Below are 25597 nucleotides of genomic sequence, written 5' to 3'. Positions count from 1 at the left end.
AATTCGAAAGTTCTCTATTGCCAATTATAAGTGAAAATTCATTCTTCTAGACAAGGGAAATACAGTTAATGTAGTCTTTTTGCACTTCAGTAGACCAGTTGCCACTTGACCACAACTGGATGTATTAGCTGAGCTAAACAGGAGATATAACATGAACAAAGAACTAGGTAAGATCTGATGATGATGGTAAGCTGTGCTGAAAGCAGAAATTGTGGTCTAAGGGGAGGTTACTAATGCAGTTCCTCAAGGATCGGTTTAGGAACAGTCTTTTGTCATTCTTCCGCTAATAACTAAGGACAAAAAACAGTAGTGTGTTAGTGAAATACTCATGACACAGTCTCAGAAGTATTGTGAATGCTGAAAAAGTGTCATTCAGGAAGAACTGAGTAGCTGAATGAACTGAAGTAGCAGAAACTGGGTGAAATGTAAAGTATGCTTTTGGTAACTTAGAAAAAGAAGTTGTGCTGCTAGCTAGGAATTCCTTAGTTGGAACCGCCAAAGGAGAAGAAAGGTGTTGATCCAGTGGTTAATCAGGAGACAGCTCACTCACAGAACTGTCGGGGTCATGAAAAAGGCAAGTGCTATCGCTAGGCAGACTGATAGAGGTATTTCAAGTCAGGTTAGGGAAATATTAATACCTGATTACAAGGCACAGAGAAGATCCATCTCGGCTACTCTACACCCTTGTCCATGTCAAGGAGGAAGACTTTTTTCATAACTCTTCTATACAAAAGATAATGAACAGCCTTCTCGGGGCATAAGAGGGCTGCAATTCTAGACAAGCCTTTTAGAAATAAAATCAAATTTGAATCAATATGATAAGGTTGCAAAGGGATGCTGTGATGTCTTTACCTTCTTTGGCAGGGGCTGGACTTACAAGATCCCTTCTAGTTCTTTTTTTTTTGCCACCCTGTATCATTGTATGCAATGAGCCTGTAGGGCTTAGCTGACAAAATTGTTTCTTATGACATATACTGTGTTAGATTTTATATACAGGTTTCAGTGGCAAGTACATACATTTTGATGACACTGAGGTACAAACGGAACAGTCTTGTTATGATTGTACTGAAAGAGTGAGGATGTGAGTAGTATCTGTGATATTTGCTAACCAGTGTTTCTTTTTCATTTTTGACCAGTAGTATAATAGGGTCATGAAAAGGTGAAGGGACCTTTGATTTCAAGCCCGTTTACAAGAAAGATGTTACGTTCTTCAGACCTTGTTCTATAATGATTAGAGGCGTTAGGGTAAGGAGGTTACGCTTATGATTTTAAAGGTCAGAGTTTATAATCCCTTTCATTCTCCATCCCTTTTGTCAGAGCATTTAGTAGAGTAAGATCTCTTACAGAGAAGGAAGAACATGTTCCAGTAATTATCACGAAACGTACAATATTGTAAGCATACACTACGGGAAACTGAATGTGATGGTGATTCACAAGCAGTTTATCTTCCTGACAAAAAACAGTATGAAACCTCTATATTCAGTCTGAGGCCAGTGGAATCTTTTTACTCCAGATTTGCTAGGGCTGTATATGTATTTAAGTGAGTTTAAACAGGGGAGTGGCAAGGGGTGTTTCATAACCTTATAGGCGATTACAGTTTATAGCCAAATTATCTCCTGAATTACACTAGCTGAAATCAATGTCTTCTACTAGATGAACAGACTGTTCCATAAAACCTTGACAGATAAAGCATTAATAAGTGTCAGAGCTGACTTGGTCAATCGAATGATTTGCTGACGCTTCTTTTTACCACAAGCCTGCACTTCCAAGTTTAGTGCCAAAGGTTCACTATATATAGCTGAAGACAGCAAATAGATGTTCTCTTTTTGTGCAGATTTCTAACTAGCTGCCTGTTTCATCATCTCCTCACTGGGGCAGCCTTTTCACTCAGAAAATTTAAAATATGGTGAAGCTACAGTTGCCCAATCCTGGCCTGGAGGACAGGATACCTTCCCATGCAGAACTTGAGGTCCTTGAGAAAGAAGAGGCAGACTCCAGACCAAAATGGGATAACAAGGCTCAGTATATGCTGACGTGTGTAGGGTTTTGTGTGGGCTTAGGAAATGTGTGGCGGTTTCCGTATCTCTGCCAGAGCCATGGAGGAGGTATGTCTTTTTACTATATCTTAACTAATTTGGGCTATAAACTAGGTTTAATCTCTCTTTTGGGAAACAAATAATGGAATGTGTTTAGAACTGGTCAGTTCCTGTAAGAACAGCGATGTTCATCTCTAGAAGACTGTCTGATGGAGAAGGTTATTTCACAGGTTATGAACACCCACTGAAGTCTTGTTAGTGATGGAAAAAAAGGAAGGGACTTTTTATTTCAGGACACAGGACTGATCAAATCAGTCTTGCGCTGTCATGTACGTAGTATATTTTCTCAATCTAAAACTAATGTTACTTTACATTTATATAATGTATATTTTAAAATGTTAATAAATTACTTGGGAGTATGATTTGATCATGATCCCAAATCACCTTTTCATAATAGGGTTTTCATTGGTTTTGGACTGATCTTTCTATCAGCCGTAGGGTCAATGTGTGTGTAGTTTATGATAGGAGTAACAGCATGAAAGTAGTTAACGTTAAGAATATATTTTTAGCCGTTTGTGTTATTAATTCATTTAAAATCCGAATGTAAGCTATTTACCATGTAATTTACTGTGACTCCTTAGGGTTCAGGTTAGGACTGAATGACTATATTGAAAATTTTGTTTCACTGTTTTGCTGTTTGTTTTTAAAGATGATCTTGAGCCGAACCATTGCTTAAATATTATATGACAACATAAATTTCTCATTTCGTAACAGTCTTTTCTGCCCACTATTTACTTGTTATCTCCATTTCACTCTGGGATATGTGTAAAAAGTGTCTGTTCCTTTGTGATGTTTGATCTTGAAAGAAAAATTTTGGCTTAAGGAACAGTATTTCAAAGTAATATTCATTAAATGTACACAACGAGATGTTTAAAAACTGCTCTTCCTAGTTAGAGTAGGGGCCAAGGAGGGCTCTGTGGGGGGTTGCTGGTACAAACTCAGGGACGTTTAACAACAGGTGTCTCAGTTGCAAGAAGAGATGCTTTTAACATTAAGATTTTTCTAACATGGGCTGGTGTTTAGAGTTTGCAGTGCAAACTGGAGGTCATTTGCAGCTCAGTCAACAAAAAAGTTACAAGACACACACAAAAATCATAACCCCCTTTCCATGTGTGACAATTTTAATTTGAAAAAGTGGATGGATATCTCCAAAATTCATGGCACTCATTGGCTTCTCAGGTTCTTCTATTTGGTCTTAGGGGACAGGGACATGCCCTGTTTCCCAGTGTTGATTCATAGGCACTTTCCTGCTTTTCCATCTATAATTGCTTTCCCTTGTGTTCTAGCTGTACGAAATGCAGCTGAAAGATGAACGGCCAACAGACACAAAGAACTTGGTATGGATGATGTTTTTCTGACTGATGTCAGTGAAGATTTATGAATTGCTCGTGTGTGTCTGTCAGTACCGTGTTTTAATTTATCCTTTGGCAGCAATTATTTTTCTTTCTTATCATCCTGTGCCTTGTCCTTGCTCAGGAACACTAACAACAGTTATCCCCGGCTTCTTGCATCCCTGGGACTCACTCAAATTTTAGACAGAAGTTGAAAGGCAGCACATAGCAAAGAAATGACGTAGCTGGCTCTGGGCTTAGAGCTACTATACAGCTGTGTGTCCCTGGAGCCAGACTTGCTACTTTATCAGTTCTTCTGCATAACACCAAATTCTGGGACTCATATCAATGCATAAGAGTGAGCAGCAATGCCTTCCCATGACTTCTTGGAAAGGACTCATTAACTATATCACACGTGAGGGTGGAGAGCTGTTGTGCAATCCCTCCTCCTTCCCTGCTGTAAAGTGCACCTCAGCCTCTTCTGGTGGGTCTAAATCCAATTCCTGCCATCACTGCCATCCTCTTATTACAGCGCCTGTTCTCCAACTTCTCCCTTCAATCAGAAAAACAAAAAAAAACGCTCTTGCTGTTCTTTGGATGGATGGCTTTGAATTTGAATGTGTGGCTATCCGTATTGTAAAAGCAGATCTTCAAGTTCTTATTTCAGAAGATAATTTGGTGTTGAGACATTTTCTGCCGCATGAGATTTTCTGGCTCCCGCCTCTCTAATTCCCATTCAGCCATCTTCACAGCATAGCAAACACCCAAGAGATGCAGCACTCTGCATCATCTTTGATTGCACAGACACTCTTAAGTCTGGCTTCAGCTACCTCCAGTTGGAAATACATATTTACTAGACATTTTGGACAAGTTTTGCCTTAGTCTTTGCCACTCAACGTGGTGGTCAAGATGATTCATTCATCTTCGCATTTGTGTGGCCCCCCTCAGAGACAAGATGTGCTCTGTAACAGAGGGGGAAAACTGCAACGTTATGCACCTTCTTCCAAATTAGCTAATACAAAGCATATACCACAGTCATGAGTGCACTGAGGAAGCTCCGTTTTCCCCTAGTCTGTCCAGTGCCTTTACTCTGGCAGGTGTATGGCTTCACACTTTGTGTTTTCAGGATATGTCTTCACTGAATCCTGGGTGCAGAGCAGCAGGAATCCCTGCTGCTGCTCTCTTTGACTAGAGATAGGGATTATGCTGCTCCTCAGGTCGTCCCTGGCGTGATTATTTCATAGAGTCCTAAAGCTCACTTTGGATGTGATGTTGGATTACGGCCGTGCATTAAGAGATAGAAAAAAAATACAGCTATTTATCACACAGTAAATATCTGCAGGGGAAGAGAAACAGTCCTATGTGATCACATAATTAGAGGTTGTCTCATAAGGTGCATGCAGAATCAAGGCTGCATAGACTACCTCATGAAAAAAGTTTCTAATTTCTGAGGGCTGGCTTTGCTATCTTAACTTCTTTCTTTTTGAAATATAAGTTATATGGATGAACGTTTGGAGTCATTTAGCACGGGTGAGGTCTGGTAGCATGGGTGTAGATAGTCAGTATTTCAGCCAGGACACTCCCAAATGAGGCTGGATGTCCACCTACTTTGTAAATCAGTGTTTGCACATTTTATATCCCTCATGGAATGTAAATGGACTATAGTGAAGTATAAAATTTACCCTTGTAGAACTTGGACTTCAAGGAAGGTGGATTTTTTCTCTGCAAATTGACTGTAGTGAAGGTAGTTAGGAACCCTGTGTTTATAGATAACTCTTATTTTCAGATGTTTGAACTTAATTCTAGAATTATTTGAAGGCTGCTTCTTCCTAAACACATCACTATGATAGCGCTTTAACACTGTGATATCCAAATATACAAAAAGAAATGGGGGGGTTACATAATTTACTTTTGTTGTCATAGATTATGAGTTTATATTTTAAAAAATGGAATATTTACCCCAGTAAAATTTAGTAGAGTAAAGCACATTTTATCCCTTTCACATCTTAAAAGTTGTAAAATACATCATTACCACAGGTGAACTAGATTTCAGTCTACACACAATGTAAAAGCGACGATGTTTGCCTTGGTGCTTTCACCAGCTGAATGAGATTGAAATTTCCTTTCATTTGATAGCTATCTCTGACATTACATGTAACTTTTGCTTATATTGAGCAACATGTAATTTAATCAACTGTTAAACACTTTTCTTTCATCCCTGATAAGTATTATAAAAAAGAGGATGTATATTTAATGTTTAAACCATTGATAAAAAAAGAAAAGTCTTGAAGTCTACAGCTTGCATATGTCTGTAGTGAACCTTGCTACTGCGTGAGGGAGAACTTTTTCATCTCTCTGCATGCCACGTTGAATGAAGTGACAGTCATGACATCAGCAGTTCCTTGCTGGCACCGGTACCCTCACTACAGCTGAGGTCTAAGAATATGATAGTATAGAAAAACATCTCCATCTGAAGTCACCTGCCTTCCCTTTATGAGGAATTATATAAAAGCAATAATAATTTTTTCAACTTCACATTAGAAACTCTTAAAGAGAGAGTAATAGCTATACAGATGTTCAAACCAAATATTATGTGCTCTGAAATACAGTACTGAAACAGGATGAGATCTAGTATCTCAGCTGTAAGGTTTTCAGTCTGGGAGATTACTCATTGTTTTTATACATCTATACAGCATTTATCTTCAGATCATTGGTTTATTTGTTAGGTTCACAAAATTGTGACAGCTTAAAAAGAATTTTTTTTTTTTTTTTGTATGTCCCATGTAATAGCTTTGCAGAATCATTATCGCTTATTTTTCCATTATAGCTTCTTTCAGAAAGGTTGGGGAGAAATTGAGAGAATGGAAAATACAGCAGAGCTGGATTTCTGAGCTGGCTGTTAGAATTTAACCCTGGAAAGGAAACAACCCAAGAAAGAGAAAAAAGAAGTGGCATACATAATGGAGAACTGCCATTTTATTTCTCTTGAAAAGATACCAGTATTCCTACAGCTAAATATAGGTAGTTTTACTTATTCGTCCAGTTCTGACATGGCACACCCTGCAATTTTAACTCATCAGAACTACCATACTATACATGGCTAGCCCTTCAAGCTAGAAATGTTTCAGTTTTATCTGTTTGCATAGGGATATAGATTCTGCATTGCAGGTTTATACGTACACACACCGTGTACTTTACGTCTGTGACAACAAGAGGGGTGGAGAGAGACCCACCTTCTCCATTTGTGTCCATCCCTGAACCTGAAATTTATTTGCCGGTGATTCCAAGGTAGCAAGGAAGATGGGGAGCTGTGAGCAGACAGTTGGGCAGCACATCTATTTCATGGGATAGATGGCGAAGGGCACCCTTTCCCCTTTTTGTGGCTGCTCAAGGAAGGTCGTGGATTCCCTTTATCTGACTGCTCTGTCAAAGATGCGTCATGCTTAAAGACTTCTTTTATGACACCTCAATCTCATAATGTTTTATGGCATCTTTTATGTCATCTTAAAGTCATAAAAGTACCTCTGTAAGTATCTCGAGGCCTCAGGGAATCCCCTGAGGTTGATAGAGTGCTCACGGCACGTCCACCGCAGAAAGTGGTTCAATTCTGAGACTCTTGCAGCAAATTTGATGCACTACGCGGTCCATGGGGAGAGTTATGGTGTAGGGACAGAGCTGTCGCTGAATCTCGCTACCTGCGAGGGTGAGGCGTGATGTCTACCCAGACGGCTAGAGCTGTGCGAGTGGAGGTGCGCTTTGCATTTAAGGTCTGCAAGAATGTCTCAGGCAGAATTTAGGATACCAATCAGCCCGGTTTCTACTGAAAGTGAAAAGTTGAGACTACCTTTGAATGCTTTCTAAAGCAAATGCTTTTAATGCTTTATAGGAAACAGCGTGATCTTCCCTCCCTTCTGCTAACAGAGATGGTAACTACCAAAGAAAATACTTTATTTGACAGATATGATAAGAAACAAGTGGTCATAGATTGAAAGGACTGTAAAGGCTGTGTATTTCCTTGTGCAACCAGATCTTTGACCAGGGGGAGAACTTCTAATCAAGTCCTTAAGCAATCTTACTGTGACCTGATGGAAAAAAAGTGACGTCTCCATTAGGAGCAAAGATGGTTAAGCAATGCACCTTAGCAAAACTAACTGCCAGTCCATTAAGTTTCAAGACATGATCTAAAATCACTGCTAATTGAGTTTACAAGGGTGACAAGGACTTACCCTGAGTGCAAATGAGGAGTACTTGGATGGGGTAGCTGTACAGTTCCATCGTGTGGGCTGAATTGCCACCATTGCTGAGGAAGGGCTTTACCAGAGAGAAGTGAGATTGTGGTACAGCAGAGACCTATTCGGCATCGGAAAGGGGAGGTAGAAAGAAAAGATCCTGATGGAGCATCCATACAAACTCTGTAGGGTCGGTTTTCAGACTCTTAGGAAGTGTCTTGGGCTTAAAACAGAGAATGCTCTGGAACTAAAAATTGCTGGTATAAACACAATTATCTTGTCCTTATCTTATCTTACCCTTGTGAGAGCTCCTGAACGGAGTGCGACAGGAGGGAAACTGTGTGCCAGCCTCACATGAGGTTGGAGCACGTGACATATTTCTGGCTGCTTGCAGCTCCACACATTGATAACCAACTTTGTCTCTGTGAAAGGCCAGAGGTTCTGTGCGTGGAAGTTGTCCCACTGATTTGGGACCAAATTTGGAAGTTTAGCAAACTTCTCTACAAATAATAATTCATAATGAGTCCTTCAGTTTTTAACTGAAAAAAAAATATGTCCCGAGTCAGTTATTCTTCCAGCTCTCCTCTGAAACCTTTTCAGTTTGTCAGTCTCCATTTTTACAGTGATTGCCAGTTTTTAATGCATGCAAGATGAGCTACACTGATTTTAGAAAGTGTTACATTTTTAGTAAGAAGGTTTTGTGTTGCTAAATGACATGCTTTATAGAAGTCTGAGAATATCATGTCTATACAGTTACCTTTGGCAACTGGCTTCAACAAAAAATATATTTTCTGGTGCATCAGTGATTAGTCATTCAACCTGATGTGTGGCATGTGCATTTTCAAAGTGCCCAGCATTTTCAATAGCATTTTATATATTCAAAACTACTGATTTTGTTTAGCAAATCTTTAAAAAGTCAGTGAAAGACAGGTGAGTAGCTAGCATTAGTTGAATTCCATAGGAGTAGAAAGCAAAAAGTATAGTTGGCTGATTTCATTATAGTAGTGGCCACTTGATACAACAATATAATTTTTAGCAGACTTTATTAAGTACACAGAAAATGAAGACTTTGCAGTAATGATTGTTTCTAAAACTCCAGTGTAGACGACATCATCAAGAAGATACCCCACGGAGCAGACAAGCATGCAGTTCAGCTCTTCCAAAAAACATTCAACTGCCTTGAATTCAAAACTATAGTTTCTATTCTTCAAATTTCCTCTTTCACTCGCTACCTGATTTTCATTGCATACATGGGAAAAAAGTCAGCACATACCCAAACCTGAACCATTCACATACTGTTCTGCATTTTTTGTAATGCACTTTTAGATTATTTACAGCCTATGATTAGGAAGTTAAAGACTTTTTGTAATGACAGATAACCCTAATTCTAATATATAGCAATATTCAAGCATTTGACTGCACTTTGGTATTCCAGTGTGACGTTATGTGTTATCTCCCATGTCTGAGGTACACCATGTTCAGGAAAAAATTAATTTAAAAAACTTGTCCTATACTAAGCAGCCTTGTCATAATTAACAAGGTTTGAACCCTGAACTTCAGATCTCTTCTACTCAAACAGAAAAGCTGTTGAACACAGCTGCCAGGAAGTTACTGGTTGTTTTATGTAGACAGCCCCAGGCTCCTGCCTAATCTTTAGAGGCATGTTGGTTAGTTCATTCAGCTACTTCATATAATTTGTATGATTCACAATTATAAAACCATAACACTTTGCAGGAAAAAAAAGAAGTCATTCCAGGAAAGTGCCTACCTTTCCTCCACTTGCAATCCAAAGGTGGCTTCTTCGAAGTTGAACCTTGGGAGTGTATAATTTGTGTTTATGTTTGTCACTCGGGAAGAATAAAAATTCCTACCTGAAACCACATAAGTAATCAAGTCCCCTGCTTGGGCAATCAGGCAAAAGCATTGTTCAGAAGCAAGAGAGGGGTTTCCACAAGTATGCTTACAAGTCTCTTACTACATCAAAACCCCACAAATCTAACATTTGTACTTTATTGTAGTACTTCGCTGATGGGAATCGTGTTTTTTTCTTATCCATTACAGGAGCCTTCATGATCCCTTTCCTGATTTTGCTAGTCCTGGAGGGTATCCCCCTGCTTCATCTTGAGTTTGCCATTGGTCAAAGGCTGAGGAAAGGCAGTGTGGGTGTCTGGAGCTCTATCCACCCTACCCTGAAAGGGGTTGGTAAGTCTGAAGAGGGTACAAAAAGCCCCCTGAAAAAGCACAAGTCTCTGAACTGATAAACTGAAGAGCAAATCTTCAGGATTTTATTCCAGTGTGCCATAAAAGATTCCAGGATCTATTTTGCCTTCTCACTAACTCTCCATTGATAGGTCAAACTAATCATGATAAGGCATTATGACAATTTTCTGTCCACATACCCAGGTACTGTGGGTGTGGTTAAAACCTTTCTCTAATGTGAGACCAATTTTGGGCTTCAGAGATGTTTTCTGTATTATCAATATTGGCTACTTTTGCCATTAGGATGAATGTTTAAGTCCTAAAAATTTGTTTTGTAACTGTTCTGTGGATAAATAATAGTTGCGTCTTCCTCTAAGCTGGTCTACCAGACTTCAGCTCCACGTAATGTGACTTTCTTGCATCAGAGAGAGGTACCATGCCAAAAGCCATGGAGACAGGATTTTGCAGAAAATTCTTCTTCACATCTGTACCAGACTTCTGAGTATTCAGACACTCCATCTAACAATGTAGTAAAAAGCAGCATTATGCACACAGCATAAAAAAACTCTACAGATACCTCATTGCACGTGAAACACAGGAGATGCCATCTGAACATTAGGAAAAACTGGGAGAGGGACCGAGCACTGGCACAGGTTGCCTGGGGAGGTTTGGAGTCTCCATTCTTAGAGATATTCCAAAGCTGCCTGGACGTGGTCCTGGGCAACCGGCTGTAGGTGGCCCTGCTTGAGCAGAAGGTCGGACCAGATGATCTCCAGAGGTCCCATCCAACCTCAGCCATGCTCTGAGTCTGTGATTACCACACACTTGAAAGGGAAGAAACACAGCCAGTTAGGACTGTTGTTGGCATCCACTGCATCTGTAAATCAATTACAAAAGATATTTGTTCATTGCATCTGGAATTTTTCAAACTTCTTTACAACCTAAGAGCCCCCAGGAGCTAATCATTAGCATCTACTGTCCGCCAGAGAAGTCACCAGAGGTTGGTTACTTGGGAGCAAGTGGAGAAGGAGAGATAGCAGCTTCAATCCTGCACCTTTTCGCAGACTGTGCCTCCTTGCAGCCATCCATCCTGTACACCACCACCTCTGCTGACCTCTGCAGTGACATTGTGGAAGAGGAGGGAAATCTGGGTCTCATTTAGGCAAAAATCCCAAGTCAGTTGAGCTTCACATGTCCCCAGCACCCCAAACTCCCTGGGTATCAGGTGGCAAGACTGTGAACAGGATTGTGGGGTGTCTGTGGGGAGTTAGTCCACCCATAAAGTTGGCTCCTAAGTGGGTGTCAGCATCAGTCCTAGAGTAATTTTAGGCTGTACGTCTATGTAGGTCTCACCTGTCCAACCTTTAGGTGACAAATTCACAGTGATTAAACCTACATACGAAATAAAGAGAGGAGAGGGGAAAGGCTGTAAACCATGGAATTAGGGTGGGGAGGACAGTAGGGAAAGGTTGAGGCTCGCGCTATATATTTTGATATGTCCTGAAGACAAGAGTATTGAAATTTACGTTGTGTTCTGATTTTATTTGTTTCAGGCATAGCAGCAATGTTTGTATCCTTCCTGGTGGGTTTATATTATAACACTATTATTGCCTGGGTCATGTGGTATTTCTTCAACTCCTTCCAAGAGCCCCTGCCTTGGAGTAGCTGTCCTCTCAATGACAACCGAACAGGTATATTTTATGAAATATTGTATTTTGTTGTGCAGCACATTGTTTCTAGCAATTAGCCTAATGGAGCCTCTTTCTGTAAAACAACAGTAAAGAATGTCAGCCCTGTCAGGAACATTGTGCTATTTTAATACTTGTGTTTGGTAAAAATTCACGTTATATAAAACGTGATCGACACTTAATCTTTGAGACAAACTTTGACTTTTTATATGAAACTTCAGGGCTGATTTTGACAGATGTGTTTACATACAGAATATTCACAAAGTGCAAGTCTAGCATAAACACTAACATTTTCCAGATTTAGACAACGTGTTTCATCCATCTCTTCACCAACAGCCCTCTGTTAGCATACTGAAAAGAAAAAAAAAACAAACAAGGAGATGCATAATCCATATGAAACACCTGTATCTCTCAATATGACAGCAGTCTATAGATCCCTGGGTACTGTTTGGTGAGAGCAGCTTTGTTTTCCGTAACCAGTCCTGCATGAAACTGTATGAAGCAGGTTTTTCTGGTGGGTCAATGACCAGCTCTTCAGAGAGCTTTGCTCCTCTCCTCCCAGAATAAGTATAAAAAGCCTCATATAAGGGCAGGCCAGGGCAGAATACTGCACAGGTCAGCGCATTGCAGGGAGCTGAGAATCCAACCTGAACTGTCAAGACCTTGAACGATGCCCCACGAAACAGAAAGACAAAGTATTGCTGATCTGAAGGAGGTGTGGGAGGGGAAGAGCCAAAGGGGAAGAGCAGGTGCCCACAATCCATCAGGCAAGAAAGAGCAGGATGCGTGTGGAAAGCCCAAAGTTCTTTGATTGGTTGGTTTTTTTAAATGAAATAAATAGGAAGCGTGCTATCATTGAAAAAGATCTGCCTAAGTGCTTTTCTTCTACTAAAAAAAAAATAGTCCACACACTATACACACGTTTATGCTCAGAAATGCTCTCCACACTTTCTTTGGCACAAGAGGCTTCTAACCTCACATTTTTGTAGGAAAAAAGAAAAATTATAACAATAGAAGAGTCACTGAGTGAGCTTCAAAGATTTTATCTGCATGGATGAATTAATAGAAATAACAACAAAATTTGTATTAAATCCCTGTTGAACAAAACTCTCTTGAATCTCTCATTTTTCCATGAAACCAGCCTCTAAGTATCTGAAATTTGCCAACAACAAAATTGTTGGCATTAGGTGCTATAATTTAGAACAGCAGTGTTTATTATTTAACTTCCTTTTTTTCAAGTAAACAAAAGACATACAGAATGACAACCATTTTGTGATTACAGATTACATAGAAGAGTGTGCCAAGAGCTCTCCTGTAGATTATTTCTGGTACAGAGAAACATTAAACATCTCCACTTCCATTGGCGATTCAGGCAGTATACAGTGGTGGCTTTTGTTATGTTTAACATGTGCATGGGGTGTACTGTACGTGTGCACAATCAGAGGCATCGAAACAACAGGAAAGGTACTCTATTTGGGGTTTTTATGCAATGATATTCATTATGCTGTTGTGATTCCTTATTCATACTGACTTAATCATATTGTAGAAACTGCCTGTTCCTTGAGTAAAAGCATGTCTAAAACTTAGTGTGTCATCACTGAGGCTGCTTTTTGAAGAAGGAAGCTGAATGAAATGGGATTTGATTTGATTTGATTTGATTTATGTGGAGCTTTGTGTGAGCACTTCAGCTTCCTTCTCCTCATAGGTCCTGGTAAAACATTCTTTAGCTATTAGTACCTTAACATTAATATTAACCTTTAATGAAGGCTCGAGGGACTCAGTCTTTTTGCTATGGCCATTCCCTTCAATGTACAGATTTATTTGGGTTTGTGCTAGTCCTTAATATTATGTCTCCAAAAGAGTGACCAACGTTCTGCTGCCCAGCAAAGCCCTAAGAGCCCATCCTCGCATTGGCAGCATCAGCCTGATCTCAGGGTGTAGATTACATTTTATACTGCTTTTAAACGACCTGAGTTGAATTTCAACAATGACAATTTGTCTTAAATAGAGCACTATAACCCTGAAAATGTTTATTATCAAAATGTACTGCACATACTGTTTCTCTTGAACATGGTGAAGTATGTTAATTGTGACTCGCTTAAAACTTGCCATTATTGTTAGTTACAGTACCTTGTTTATTCCCCTCTTTTCTTCCCTGCAGTGCTATTTTTTATTCAAGTGTTCTGTTTTATTTAAGTGTTTTATTTACATGTTTCTTGTGCAGGCCGTGTATGTAACATCAACTCTTCCATACCTTGTGCTTACCATTTTTCTAATTCGTGGCTTGACGCTGAAAGGCTCAACCAACGGAATTGTGTATCTCTTCACCCCTAACGTAAGTCACTGCATGGTTTGTCCCTTAGTGAAACACGATGTAGTTCTTTCTCTCTGCAATTAACAACCAATTGAAAATTAGTCCCCTCCGCTGGTGCTTTTCTCACTATCCCTGAGATGCCTTTAAAATCTTGATTCTGGGGGGTGGATCTTTTGCATCCACATTCTCTCTCTCCACCCCTCAACAAAATCTGTTATAAAAAAAGGATCATCATGGAGCAATGCAATGGGATTGCCATAAGGGGGCTTGCTTTCTTTTCCTGTATACTAGTTAAGGACAAGTCTAACCTTAAAGTACAAATCGTGCAGCTGGGAGTAGAACCCATCTAATTGGTATGGCTATATGGACAAAAGATCTAAGGGAATAATTTAACTACACAAGAGTTTTTAAACAAAATGAAAAGGGGTCTCATTTTCCACAAGAACACCTCCGGATGGTCATTATTAATGCTAAATAATAAACACCTTTTCTGGAAACAGGCATGGTAGCTGTCAGGTACAGAAAGTAACTTGTTTATCAATTTTCAAAATGCTTGTAGAAAACCTACACATAGGTTTTCTTTCTGAAAAAAAAGTAAGTTTGACAAAAGTATTGGCCTATTTGTTAACATTCTTCAAAAATGGTGAGTTCTGCATGGTTAATGTTCTTGTTTTAATTCCCTGGTATTCAGTCTAAATAGCAGTGCTGCAGATGCTTAAAGCTGTGTGTCTGATGCCTCAGGTTACCGAGCTGGCTAACCCAGTGACGTGGCTGGACGCAGGTGCTCAGGTGTTTTACTCTTTCTCCCTGGCCTTTGGAGGCCTCATTTCATTCTCCAGTTACAACTCTGTTCAGTAAGTAGCCAGGCAAAAGCCAAATTTTATATGAATATTTCATTCTTTCAAATGAAGCACATCCACTTCTGCCTTATCGCTACACAGTAATTACTTGGGACCGGGACACCATCCCCTCAGCCACGTAAGGCACATCTCTGACTGATCCTAGGTCTCGCCAGCCAAGATTTCAGGTCGCAGTGCTTTCCTGCAGAAAGATGTGGTGGCACAGGCTAGAAAGAAGGGGACTGGCTGCCCGCCACCGGCTGATGGGCAGGAGGTTCCTTTGCGGGAGCGCTCGAGGCACCGGGATGCCCTTTGTGTCCACGCTGTCGGAGCTGGGTGATGGTATACACATTTCAAAGCGATTTACAGACCAAAGTTTAAATCTTTAGCTTAGGGATTTATCTAGGAGTTTTGAAATTCAAGTTCAGTTCCTTCCTTTATTTTTATATATATATATATATATATATATATATATATATATGTATGTATGCGATGGGGCCGGGGAAGAGGTGGAGTACAAACTCCCATCACCCAGGGAATGACCCAGTCAGCAAATTACGACATGGTGCTATATTTTACACTCACCTTCCCAAAATATTGGAGCGACCACCAGTGCCTCTTGGTGCCTTCCATCCCTTCAGCACTGTCCTCTTGAAAGACAAACTGTGCAGCATTCTCCGAACCTAGTATTTTTGATAAATTTCTCTGAATTAAGTTTTGTTTATCCGGTTTGGTCATGCATTCAGAAATATGTGTTTCAGTTTTGGCTCAGGTTTGACCACACCACACCGGCATTTCAGTCACTGATGTAATTCCCTACCACCACTCTTGATTTCAGATATTTTTTCCAAAGTTCATCTGGAATTTTTGGTGCTTGCAAGTCTCAGTGCGAGGTGACCAGCCCCACTTCAGGTCCAAGTCAACGTTCCCACAGCCGTGAGGAGCAGGGCTGAGAATGTTCCACATCTTTCCAAAAGACCCAGAAAAAAGGAGCAGTGTCCTTCTGCTTTTCCAACACACAGGGCTGTAGCACCAGACCATGTTCCTTTGATTCTCAATCATTCACGACTGAAGGAGGAAACTGCAGAAAGTAATGAAATTTCCGAGGAGATATAAGAAAAAAACATGCAAATACCATCGTGTTACACTGTGGTGCTGGGCCACCTGCAGTCCAGCACCAGCTGGACCAGGTGTGAGTGACTCTGCTCCCACATAGTTTGGGATTATAAACATCTCAGGAAATACCCTGAGGTTTCAATGCCATTAGGGATTCACCCATTCATAACCAAGAGGATCATGAGCATCTTACTTTCTCTAAAGGGAAGAAATATTTTTATCAAGCCTGTCATTGAGAATCTCATGTTAGAGTGGAAAAACTGACATGAGGGTACAGCCAAGAATTTCAATTCAATGCCTTCCACCCACTAGAGACCTGTTTGCAATGCTGTAAATTAGGAAAGGTCACAGTGTCACAGGTCTTGGCTGGGCAGGCTTGTCTTTCCTCTCCTCTTGAGGGTGATCAGAAGATTAAACATGACAACATCAAGTTAATCTCAATAGTGCTCTCTTGCCCAAGACAAATACAATATCTAGAACTTTATAGCCTTCACATAAAACCATTAACTAATTTAATATTGATTCTTTATCTTGCCTCTCAGATGAAAATCTCTTTCTGGCTCTGCAATTTTTTCATCTTAGCACACATACGCTGAGAAGTGCCCACAGCAGAGAAATCTCTACAAAGCAGTTTAACTTTCACAATGTAATAGCTTGTCTGTCTGACCTTATCAGCATAATGTTCCATCATATTTCCCAAACTTGAGGACATTTTGAACCATCTTTTGTCCAACGATCAAAGAAAACTGGTCCCAAGCGCTCTTGGCTACTGCAACTTCACCATACCAAAGTGCTGTGGAAACTCTTGGTCACTTTTCCCTTCTGACTGTCTGAATTCAAACCCAAATCTTTCACCTTGCAGCAGAACACCCCAGCAGCTAAGATAGAGTTTATGCCAATGTGTGTCTGCACACATGCATGCCAGGCATGAAAAGGAGGAGACATACTTTTTTGCCCTTCATGTTTTACTTTCTATGAGCCAGATATGAAAACAACTCAGGCAGTTAGTCCTTACGAATAGAATTATTGGGGGGGGGGGGGGGGGGGACCAAAACTGCTTAAGGCACCAAGTTTTAATTCACTAAATCTATCTTTAACAGCTGTACTTGTATATTCTTAGAGAGCGTACTGATGTACCTATGCGTCTGTAGACTACTTTTTATCAGTTTTTAGTATTTATTTGGGGAATGTGTTTGAAATCCTTTTTTTTTTTTTTCTCTTTGAATTGCAGCAATAACTGTGAGAAAGATGCCCTGATTATCTCAGTGATCAATGGTTTCACATCCGTCTATGCAGCAACTGTCATATACTCCATCATCGGATTCAGAGCCACAGAAAGATATGATGACTGTTTCGACAAGTAAGTTATTGAAAAAAAAAAAAAACCCAGACTATACAGCTGTTTGTTTGGCTGAGACAGCTCTGTTAGCCTGATGATAACGGATTTATTATTGCTGAACAATTGCACCTCCTAACCTACATGGTATCAGACCACTCACGTCTTCAAAATATTTAAATCATGTGATGTCAGCCGCACAGGGAGTGAGAATTATTTGAGCCACCTTATTTCCTAGATAGATGTTGTGTAAGCAACTATATTTTACATTATTCCCTGATGTTTCCAAAAAGTAACAAGGGAGGAAGAGGATATTCCATGTTTTAATGTATTTTTTTCAAACAGTTCTTGCAAATATAACTGCAGTTTATGTAACAATTTCTATTTACATAAAGGTAGGTTCAGTTCGTGATACGTTATTTCACTAAAACATGCTGGAATATCTATAGTTTTAGAGGTAAATGTGAAAACCAAATAATTTGCAACCATGAATATGAAACGTTCTCAAGGAATGTATTTACTTAACTGGATAAGGCAAGTTTCAATAAAACTGGTTCTGTGAAAAACTGGTTTTTACATTACATACTTCAAAAACAAACAACCAAACAAAGGGTACTAGTCTGCTGCTGCTGCTATTTCTACTGCGGCTGATGTCAAATCCTCAAAGCCCTCCTGACATAGTGGCCAAACGATGCAGTTGTGCCTCAGGGATCGCTTGCAATGAGCCACTGAAAGCACTGCCCATTTTAAGAACTCTCCCTGTGACCAGGCGGTTCTGACAGTCCTGCAGAATCCTGGCCACAGCTGGATCACAGTGTAGGCACCTCAGGTACTGCTGGTGACTCTGCATACTACGCTGGGAAATTACCCAAATTAATTCACGGAATTCTTCCCATTTTAATTCATTAGATGAAGCTCTACCAAGCACTGGAAAATTGTCTAGAAACTCTGCAAAAAAAAAAAAAACAAACCAGAATTCACAATAATCGATGCCTGCTGAGCTGACATATGGCACGAATGTAATATAGCCTGTCCCGGTGCCAGCTCTGTGTTTAGATTGCCTCCTGGAAAGCTTAATGCTTAGGTCTCATCAGAGGTACCTAATTTTACCAGAGCAATTCGGACTCCCTTCTAACCAGGGCTGCCAGACCCTGCAGGTTCCAGCCAAGTTCCTCCACACCAGCTGTAAAAGTGCACGACACATAACTGCAGACACCTCACACATTCCCAGAAGCTGCCCAGTCTGGGAACTGGTGCCCAGTCTGCAGTGCAAAGATGGGCACCTAACTTCTGCACAGGTTCCCTCGAGTGCCCATCCATTTAGCTGTCACCTGTGCCGTGAAACACGGTACCAGACTCACCTGGGAAGAAGAAAGAATTGCACATGCACGAAACTGCTGGACTTCCCAATTTCAAAATCTGATCTTGAGCAACAGAAACATTGCTTCCTTTGTATCTTTATAAAAGACATCGTGCTGTTAATAACCTGCTTGATGATGAAAAAGAATCCTGAGGATGCTTACAAATAAATAATTTCAAATTAATTCTATTTCACTTTTTCAGAAATATTCTTACTCTGATGAATGCATTTGATTTGCCAGAAGGTAATGTAACCCAAGATAACTTTGAACAAATGCAGCAGCTATGTAACAGCACCGATCCGACAATTTTTGCAAGCCTGAAGTTTGAAACCTGTAATCTGGAAACTTTCCTGAATGATGTAAGTTTAACACCTTGACTCATATTGATACCATAAATATGGTGGGAACACATAGCAATTTTTTAATTGCCTAATGCTTTTTTCTTCTGGGGTTGTTGGGTTTTTATATTTTTCCACTGATTGATTGCAATTGGCTTGGAATGCTCTTGGATTGAAGAATTACTTCTGCTTACCGCATTTTGCTTTTGAAGAGATAAACTGTTTAGTTCCTCTGAAAAGCACTGGCAATCTGTCTGACTAGTAACTAAAACCACAAGGGTTCTAGGCTGACCTCATGTAGCTGGCAAAATAGCAGCAGGTATTTATTTCTCTGGAACCAGCTGGTTGCAGCCGTGGTGGGACAAGATGACTAGGGAAGAGAATCCCAGGGTGAGGAAGCAGTTGGAGCAAGCCCTGTCCTGGTCAGGATGAGTATGTCACAACACAGAAAGAATGGACCTCGACACCAGGGTGAAAAAAGTTACAAGAAGAATAAAATGGGTGCACCTTTTTTTTTTTTTTTTTTTTTGGTGAAAAAGGTGGTGAATTACAGGTGAAAATAGGGATCCATAAAATTCCACGAAATAGAATTTGTATTGTAACTACAGTAAATATAATGCTGCATTAGGAGGTCTTTGTGGAAACAAAAAGCAAAAGTACTGTGTTACGGTGTAAATACACCAAGTCCAGTGAATACCAATGTAAATTTAAGTGCTGCGCGACATTAATGAGCCTAATTTTGGAGCTTCTGAAATCTTCCACAGGGGGTTGAAGGAACTGGCCTAGCCTTTATTGTCTTCACTGAAGCTATCACCAAAATGCCCATCTCCCCTTTGTGGTCCATTCTCTTCTTCATCATGCTCTTCTGCTTGGGTTTGTCCTCTATGTTTGGAAATATGGAAGGTGTGCTTGTACCTTTACAAGATCTTAAGATTATACCCCCCAAAGTGCCTAAGGAACTTGTTACTGGTAAGTGCTTTTTTTAGAGACAAGTGACCTCCCCCCTCCCCAGGGAAGAGCTTGTATGCTGAAAAACCAACCCGTCTACTTGCGGATCTGGCGTGGTCTTAAGATTCCTAGAAAACCTACTGAAGTTTTTTCTCGTGTCTCCCAACGGGGCAGCTCCCGTGAGGTTCCTTCCGAGCCTGCAGAGAGCTGCTCACCCCATTCCTTGCCCATCAGCCTCCTCATGATGATCATCATCTCCTCCATCGGGAAGCTCTTCACCCAGGCAGGATTTATCTCAGGGCAACGTTGTCCACCCCCGACTAGGAGGGAGAGGACCTGGGTTTTTTTCTCCTCAGCCTTCTCCCGTTTTGTTTGCAGCACCTCCCACCCGTGCAATGTTAGGAGAGTTTTGCCATTTTACCTGCATAGAAGCAGGCTTTCTCAGAGTACCATTTAAAAATAAGGTAGTTACCTTCAGGCTGCAACTGAATTAAAAGTGACTTAGAAAGCTTTCTAGCTACTGGGAAAACATCTTACTTTTTTCTCTTTTGCTTTCTCTGCCTAAATGTGCTGTTGCTTTGTTTTTTTCCACAGGTCTCATTTGTGTGGGGTCTTACTTGATAGCTTTTATTTTTGTGCTGAAGTCTGGTAATTACTGGCTGGCTCTATTTGACAGTTTTGCCGGCTCTATTCCCTTGCTAATAATTGCATTTTTTGAGATGTTTTCAGTCGTCTACATTTATGGAATAGACAGGTATGAAATACAACTTAAATATTACTAGAAATGAGTGCATAAATTGATGAGTTGTGTAGCTGCAACCTTGCTACATCTCAGTGTATAAAATTTCTGTTATAGAAATCACTGAAATTATTCAACTGTGGTTTAGGGTTGCTTATATGATTCAGGTTTCTAAAATAGTTCTCAACAAAAAGAAAAAATGCTTGTGAAGAGTGCAGTGGGGATTTTTATTTGTACATGAAAGCTTTCTGCTTTATTAATACATTATACTAGATAGTGCTCTGTAACAACAGCTAAAATAAACACATCCCTAAGATACTGCAAGAAAATATTAAGCATTAGCAAGTGCCTAGAGTATAATTGTATGAGTGCAAATAATTTCTTTTTAAAGTAGGCATCAGAACGTACGTATTTGCAACAGTTATGTAAGTGCCACTGTAGCTCACTTACATTTTAAATACGGTGACATTTACAATAAATCTTCTTCAGGGTAATTGCATTCAATATTTGATCAGCAGAAGCAAAGTACAAGCGCATTGGCACGGAGCTGAAAGTTTAGAACAGACGTATACCCCAGGAGTGTTTAAAGTGAATGCTAAATGATACTGTCCAAAGCGGGGATCTCCAGGCAGAATGCAGATACGGTTTTACAGCAGGATGCAAATCCAAGGCTACTGAGATACGTTCTTAGCTGATAGACTCAGGACTTTATCAGTTGTAGCAGTGAGTAATTATCCTATCAACCTTCTAGAGATGTAATAAATCAAATTTCACCATCTTTCTGTTCATAATTAATACGTAAAAACTATGAAAAAAGCGTGGGGACTGCAATCACCCATAGGTTTTGCTTGAACCTGTGCCAGACCCTCCAGCTGTGCCGCTCCTGGCGATGGGGTGAACGCCCTTGTGGCCCATCTTCCCATACTTTAAGTTTTATATTACCTGAGGAGGCATGAATCAACCTAGGTAAATCAGACAAGCAGAGGGAGTACCCTAGAGAAAGAAGGCTTATTTTAATTTAAGGACAGAAAAGTCTGTGTTGATCACTTTCCCCTCCCTTTAAAATCTCAGAACACTTTACAAAGTCAAATTAAAACTACTCCCAGGACATGAACATGGGCTGAGGCCATAGAGGGGTGGGGATTGATTCAGAGAAGAGCTTCACACCAAACTTTCATGTTCCTGGCCAGTACACATCGCTGTAGCCCCCTTTGAGTACAGAGCTTATCAGGGCTGCCCACAGGTCATGGTATCAGCTCCAGGTGAGTTTCTGTGACCTTTTTCTGAGAAAGGGGCATCGGTAAAACCATGGCTCTGCTCCTTGAAGGAGAACATGCATGTTATCCACGATACTCACGTGAAATACACCTGGACCCGCTCTGCCATCGGGACATGGGGCTCCATATCATTTTAAGAATGACACCTAGATCTTAGAAGTTAAGGATGAAAAGATAAAATAAATTTACACAGGAATTGAGGCTCAGCTGAATGCTGCGTGTTGTTCATAGCTGTAGGACCAACTGAATAGTCCCATCAGACTTATCCCCATATGATATGCAGGAAAGCCAGACAAGAGGACTAACAATAGAAGCTTCAAACTTCCAAAATAATTATTAAGAAGTGTGTGCACATGGTGCTGCATCACACGTAGCGGTCATGAATTGGTTCAGGACCGATGCAGACAGTATCACTCTCAATGCAGGGATTGGTTGTGGGGTTTTTGTGGAGACATTTTTGCCCCATTGTCCACTGCATGCTCTATGAATAACCCAAATAACACATTTTTAGGTGTTGTTAATGATGTGTAAAGCTAAATATTGTTTCAATACTCAACCAGAGAAAACTGGTAGAAACCCAAATTAAGCAAACATTATGCATAGAATCTAATTTTTAAAATGACTCCAATTTGCTTTTGCTCATTTTTAATATTATGGCATTCCTTTTAATTTACGCACCTCTGAGATGCTTACCAAAAAATCGTGAAACAATACTGCAGTATATTATAGAGAAAGTCCATCTGCATTGGCCCTTTCATGTCGAAACTATTTCGCACATGCTTCACAGACTTCTTGAAGAAAGTGCATTCCCAAAAATAATTTTCCTGACTTGCAACGATATCTGCCTTAACTTGAACTACTTTTAGATCTCACTCCTGGTGTTGTTACCAATCCTTGCTTCACATTGACAATACCAAAGTCCTGGGAAGCCCAGCGAGGGGTAGTTTGGACTGCCCTGTTTATGAGCAGGCACTCTTTCATCCTGACCAGTTTTTACTGTCCTGAACTTCCTGTTTTTGTTTCTAGATTTAACAAGGATATTGAGTTCATGATTGGACACAAGCCCAATATTTTCTGGCAGGTTACCTGGAGAGTTATCAGTCCTCTCATTATGTTAGTTATCTTCTTCTTTTATTTTGTGGTGAAAGTCAACGAAGAACTGCTCTACAGCATTTGGGACCCTAGCTACGTAAGTATATAAAACCAAAATATTATGTAGAATTGGCTTATGTATTCTTCTTTAATGTAAGAGTCAAAGTCAGTTATATTCATCTCCCATCTGAAACAGTTTTCCAGTAAAAAAAACTTACTACAAGACATACAGTAATAATAAAAAGTAACACTTAGAAAAATAAGTCCTAAATTCAGCTGTGATCGCAATCCTCAAGGCAGAAAAAGTCGTGCAGGACACTTCATTTGTAAAGATGAATTTTTATTTTCATAAGACATAGACAGAAAGGGAGAGAAAGGAAGATGGGGAAATGGGTCTGCTTTCTTCTCTCCTCCTTGGCAACATCATTTCCTTCTTAATAATGTTCCAGCCCTCCTGCACCCTTTGATTTCAGCCTTCCCACCCAAAGGCTGTTTGGCCACCAAGCCCTGGACCAGAACAGCCAAGACTGGAAACCCTTGAGCTGGAAACTGCTGTGGAATTGGCAAATTACTCTGCCATTGTGGCTAGCTACTGTTCTGATATACATTTTTGATCTGTTGCATTAGTGAATGTGTGCATACTCCCAAGTATTTGCTCCTCACGACTTACTACAACTTGATTGTTTGCTCTTTCAGGAGGAGTTCCCCAAAACACAGAAGGTCGAATATCCCAGCTGGGTGTATGCTATTATTGTAATTCTCGCTGGAGTGCCTAGTTTGGCCATCCCTGTCTTTGCCACCTACAAAGCGATCAGAAATTTCTGTCAGAAAAAAAGTGATCATACGGGCCTTATGATCTCCACATCTGAGACTTCTGTTAATGGAAACTTAAAGTATTCAGCGTAAAACCATTTAAAAACATGTGGAAGAATGCTTTGTCAGTGAGAAAAGTAAAAATATTTTTTTTAAAGAATCCAGAGTTAATTTTCTTTTCATAAAAGGATAACTATGTGTTGTTTCCAGGTAAACATTTGTTTACTTAACAATGCAATGCACCATGAAGAGTTAATGGCTTGGATCCTGGAAGCAAAACAGCCACTTTTGAAAGCCATTGGGGCGCTGGCCCAAATCATTTGTCCTCCTTCTGGTTTTGAAGCCAGCTTGTTCGAAACTGGCTTGCAGTTCTCCGTTTGGGGATGCAGCACGCTTGACGTGCCAGAAGTGACTCTTCCATGTGCAATCATTCTGGTTGGGTGACCAATACGAAGGGTAACTTAATATTGAGTTCTCTTGCACATTAAATTGTTTTTACTTTACATGCCACTGTGTTGCACAAAGCCACCAATATTATTTGTCTCATGCAGAAGTTTAAAATATTTAATAAAAACATTTCTAGGTATGAGAATGACAGTTTGATTCATTTATAACTCTGGCTATTTTATTAATTGCCTATTCCTTCCAAGTTCCCAGCAGATAGCGCTGCTTTCGCTGACGGCAGAAGTAGCAATCTTGCAATGGGGCAGCAGCAGCAGTTCAGGTAATGGCAAAAATCTGCCTTCTCTGGCGCCTGGGCCATCCGTGCTGATGGGGGATCCAAGGCACCCAAGCGGTGCAAAGCTTCTTGCCCTCATCTATCACAACCAAGGTGGGTAGCTCTAGTTCACGTACACACAGACACACGGACACCGACCTTATGACTATTTCAAGCTTCCAAATTCCGTGTGACCCAGAGGAGCTCAGTCAGGAGTCCCATTCCTTAGGTATGTGGTCAATGGAGAAAGGAGCACCTTTAGAGCACCCAGGCTGAATGCCAGAAGGAGACAGTGTAAATGTCCCCTCCGGGTAGGTGGTCCCCTTCATCCTACTGTCCCTGTACATAGGCAACACATTTGTATCACTTTGCAGCTCTTCCTACACCCACCTTTTAAGAATTGATCCAGTTTATACCCTGACACTTCATTATAATCAAAATGCTCTTACAAGAAATAGGGATTTTTAGGGTATTGTATCTTTGGAGTACTATAGCTGCTCTAAATAGAGAGTAAAGTACCAGGCATTGTATGTGTATTTGAATTATTAAATTCATTTGCATTCCAATTTCAATTTTTTTCACCGGCTCGTGTGTGCCCTGTGAGACATCCCGATAAGGGACTGGGAAGTTGAGTTGCTCCAGCTATGGATCTGGATGTTTGCAGAGCTGCAAGCACATGATCTGTGCTTCTCTGGGGAGACTTGTGTAGCCTAAATGTGAAACTGGCTTCTGGTTGGATGAGCTGCACCCTGACCATACTGGTATGCTTTGCTGCAGAGCAGGGCTTCTTTTTCTCTTGAAGTATTTTTGGGGGGGAAAAAAAAAAAAATCCATCTTCAGCTAGAAACTCTTCCCGTTTCGAAGAGGGGAATCCAGGCATAAAGTGTTGATTTAGTGAAGCTGTCTGGCTGATCTCGTAAGTGTGGACTGAACTGGTTTGGAGTGCAAAATAGCAAAACCTTGGTATAACCGAAAGGCAACAGGAAAAATGTTCTCACAGACTTTCAGTTGAAGGAAAGCACTCAGCTCTTGCATTCATCAGTAACTATTTAATGAACAGTAAAAATAGTCACTTGGGATTCATTGACAGGTGGGAAGTGATTAACCTCTAGCAGCTATGGTGAAAAGGGACCAGATTCTAATGTCTGAGCATACACAGTCTA

At 40.4% G+C, this 25597-nt stretch overlaps 1 protein-coding gene across 1 annotated transcript; it reads left to right on the top strand.

Annotated features, from left to right (window-relative positions):
• Nucleotides 1-1731: 1731 nt before the first annotated feature.
• SLC6A19 (solute carrier family 6 (neutral amino acid transporter), member 19) lies at nucleotides 1732-23837 on the top strand. Its single transcript, XM_010583563.1, has 12 exons — nucleotides 1732-2105; nucleotides 9718-9858; nucleotides 11409-11546; nucleotides 12826-13007; nucleotides 13768-13878; nucleotides 14599-14711; nucleotides 17044-17172; nucleotides 18712-18868; nucleotides 19612-19816; nucleotides 20390-20549; nucleotides 22838-23000; nucleotides 23600-23837. Exons 1-12 carry the CDS (start codon nucleotides 1904-1906, stop codon nucleotides 23807-23809), a joined length of 1911 nt encoding a protein of 636 aa, XP_010581865.1. The 5' UTR covers nucleotides 1732-1903; the 3' UTR covers nucleotides 23810-23837.
• The last annotated feature ends 1760 nt before the right edge of the window (nucleotides 23838-25597 follow it).

This window comes from Haliaeetus leucocephalus, unplaced genomic scaffold (genome assembly GCF_000737465.1).
Source record: "Haliaeetus leucocephalus isolate CR32 unplaced genomic scaffold, Haliaeetus_leucocephalus-4.0 Scaffold915, whole genome shotgun sequence".
Taxonomy (NCBI): domain Eukaryota; kingdom Metazoa; phylum Chordata; class Aves; order Accipitriformes; family Accipitridae; genus Haliaeetus; species Haliaeetus leucocephalus.
Note: the sequence above shows the minus strand (reverse complement) of the source record. Positions and strands in the feature narration are given on the sequence as shown.

Excerpts from the sequence above, each read along its gene's own strand:
- SLC6A19 (XM_010583563.1), top strand. The coding sequence starts at position 1,904 with ATGGTGAAGCTACAGTTGCCCAATCCTGGCCTGGAGGACAGGATACCT. Across the intron at positions 19,817-20,389 it reads GCCTAAGGAACTTGTTACTG|GTCTCATTTGTGTGGGGTCT; the intron begins GTAAGTGCTTTT and ends TTTTTTCCACAG. Across the intron at positions 23,001-23,599 it reads GCATTTGGGACCCTAGCTAC|GAGGAGTTCCCCAAAACACA; the intron begins GTAAGTATATAA and ends TTGCTCTTTCAG.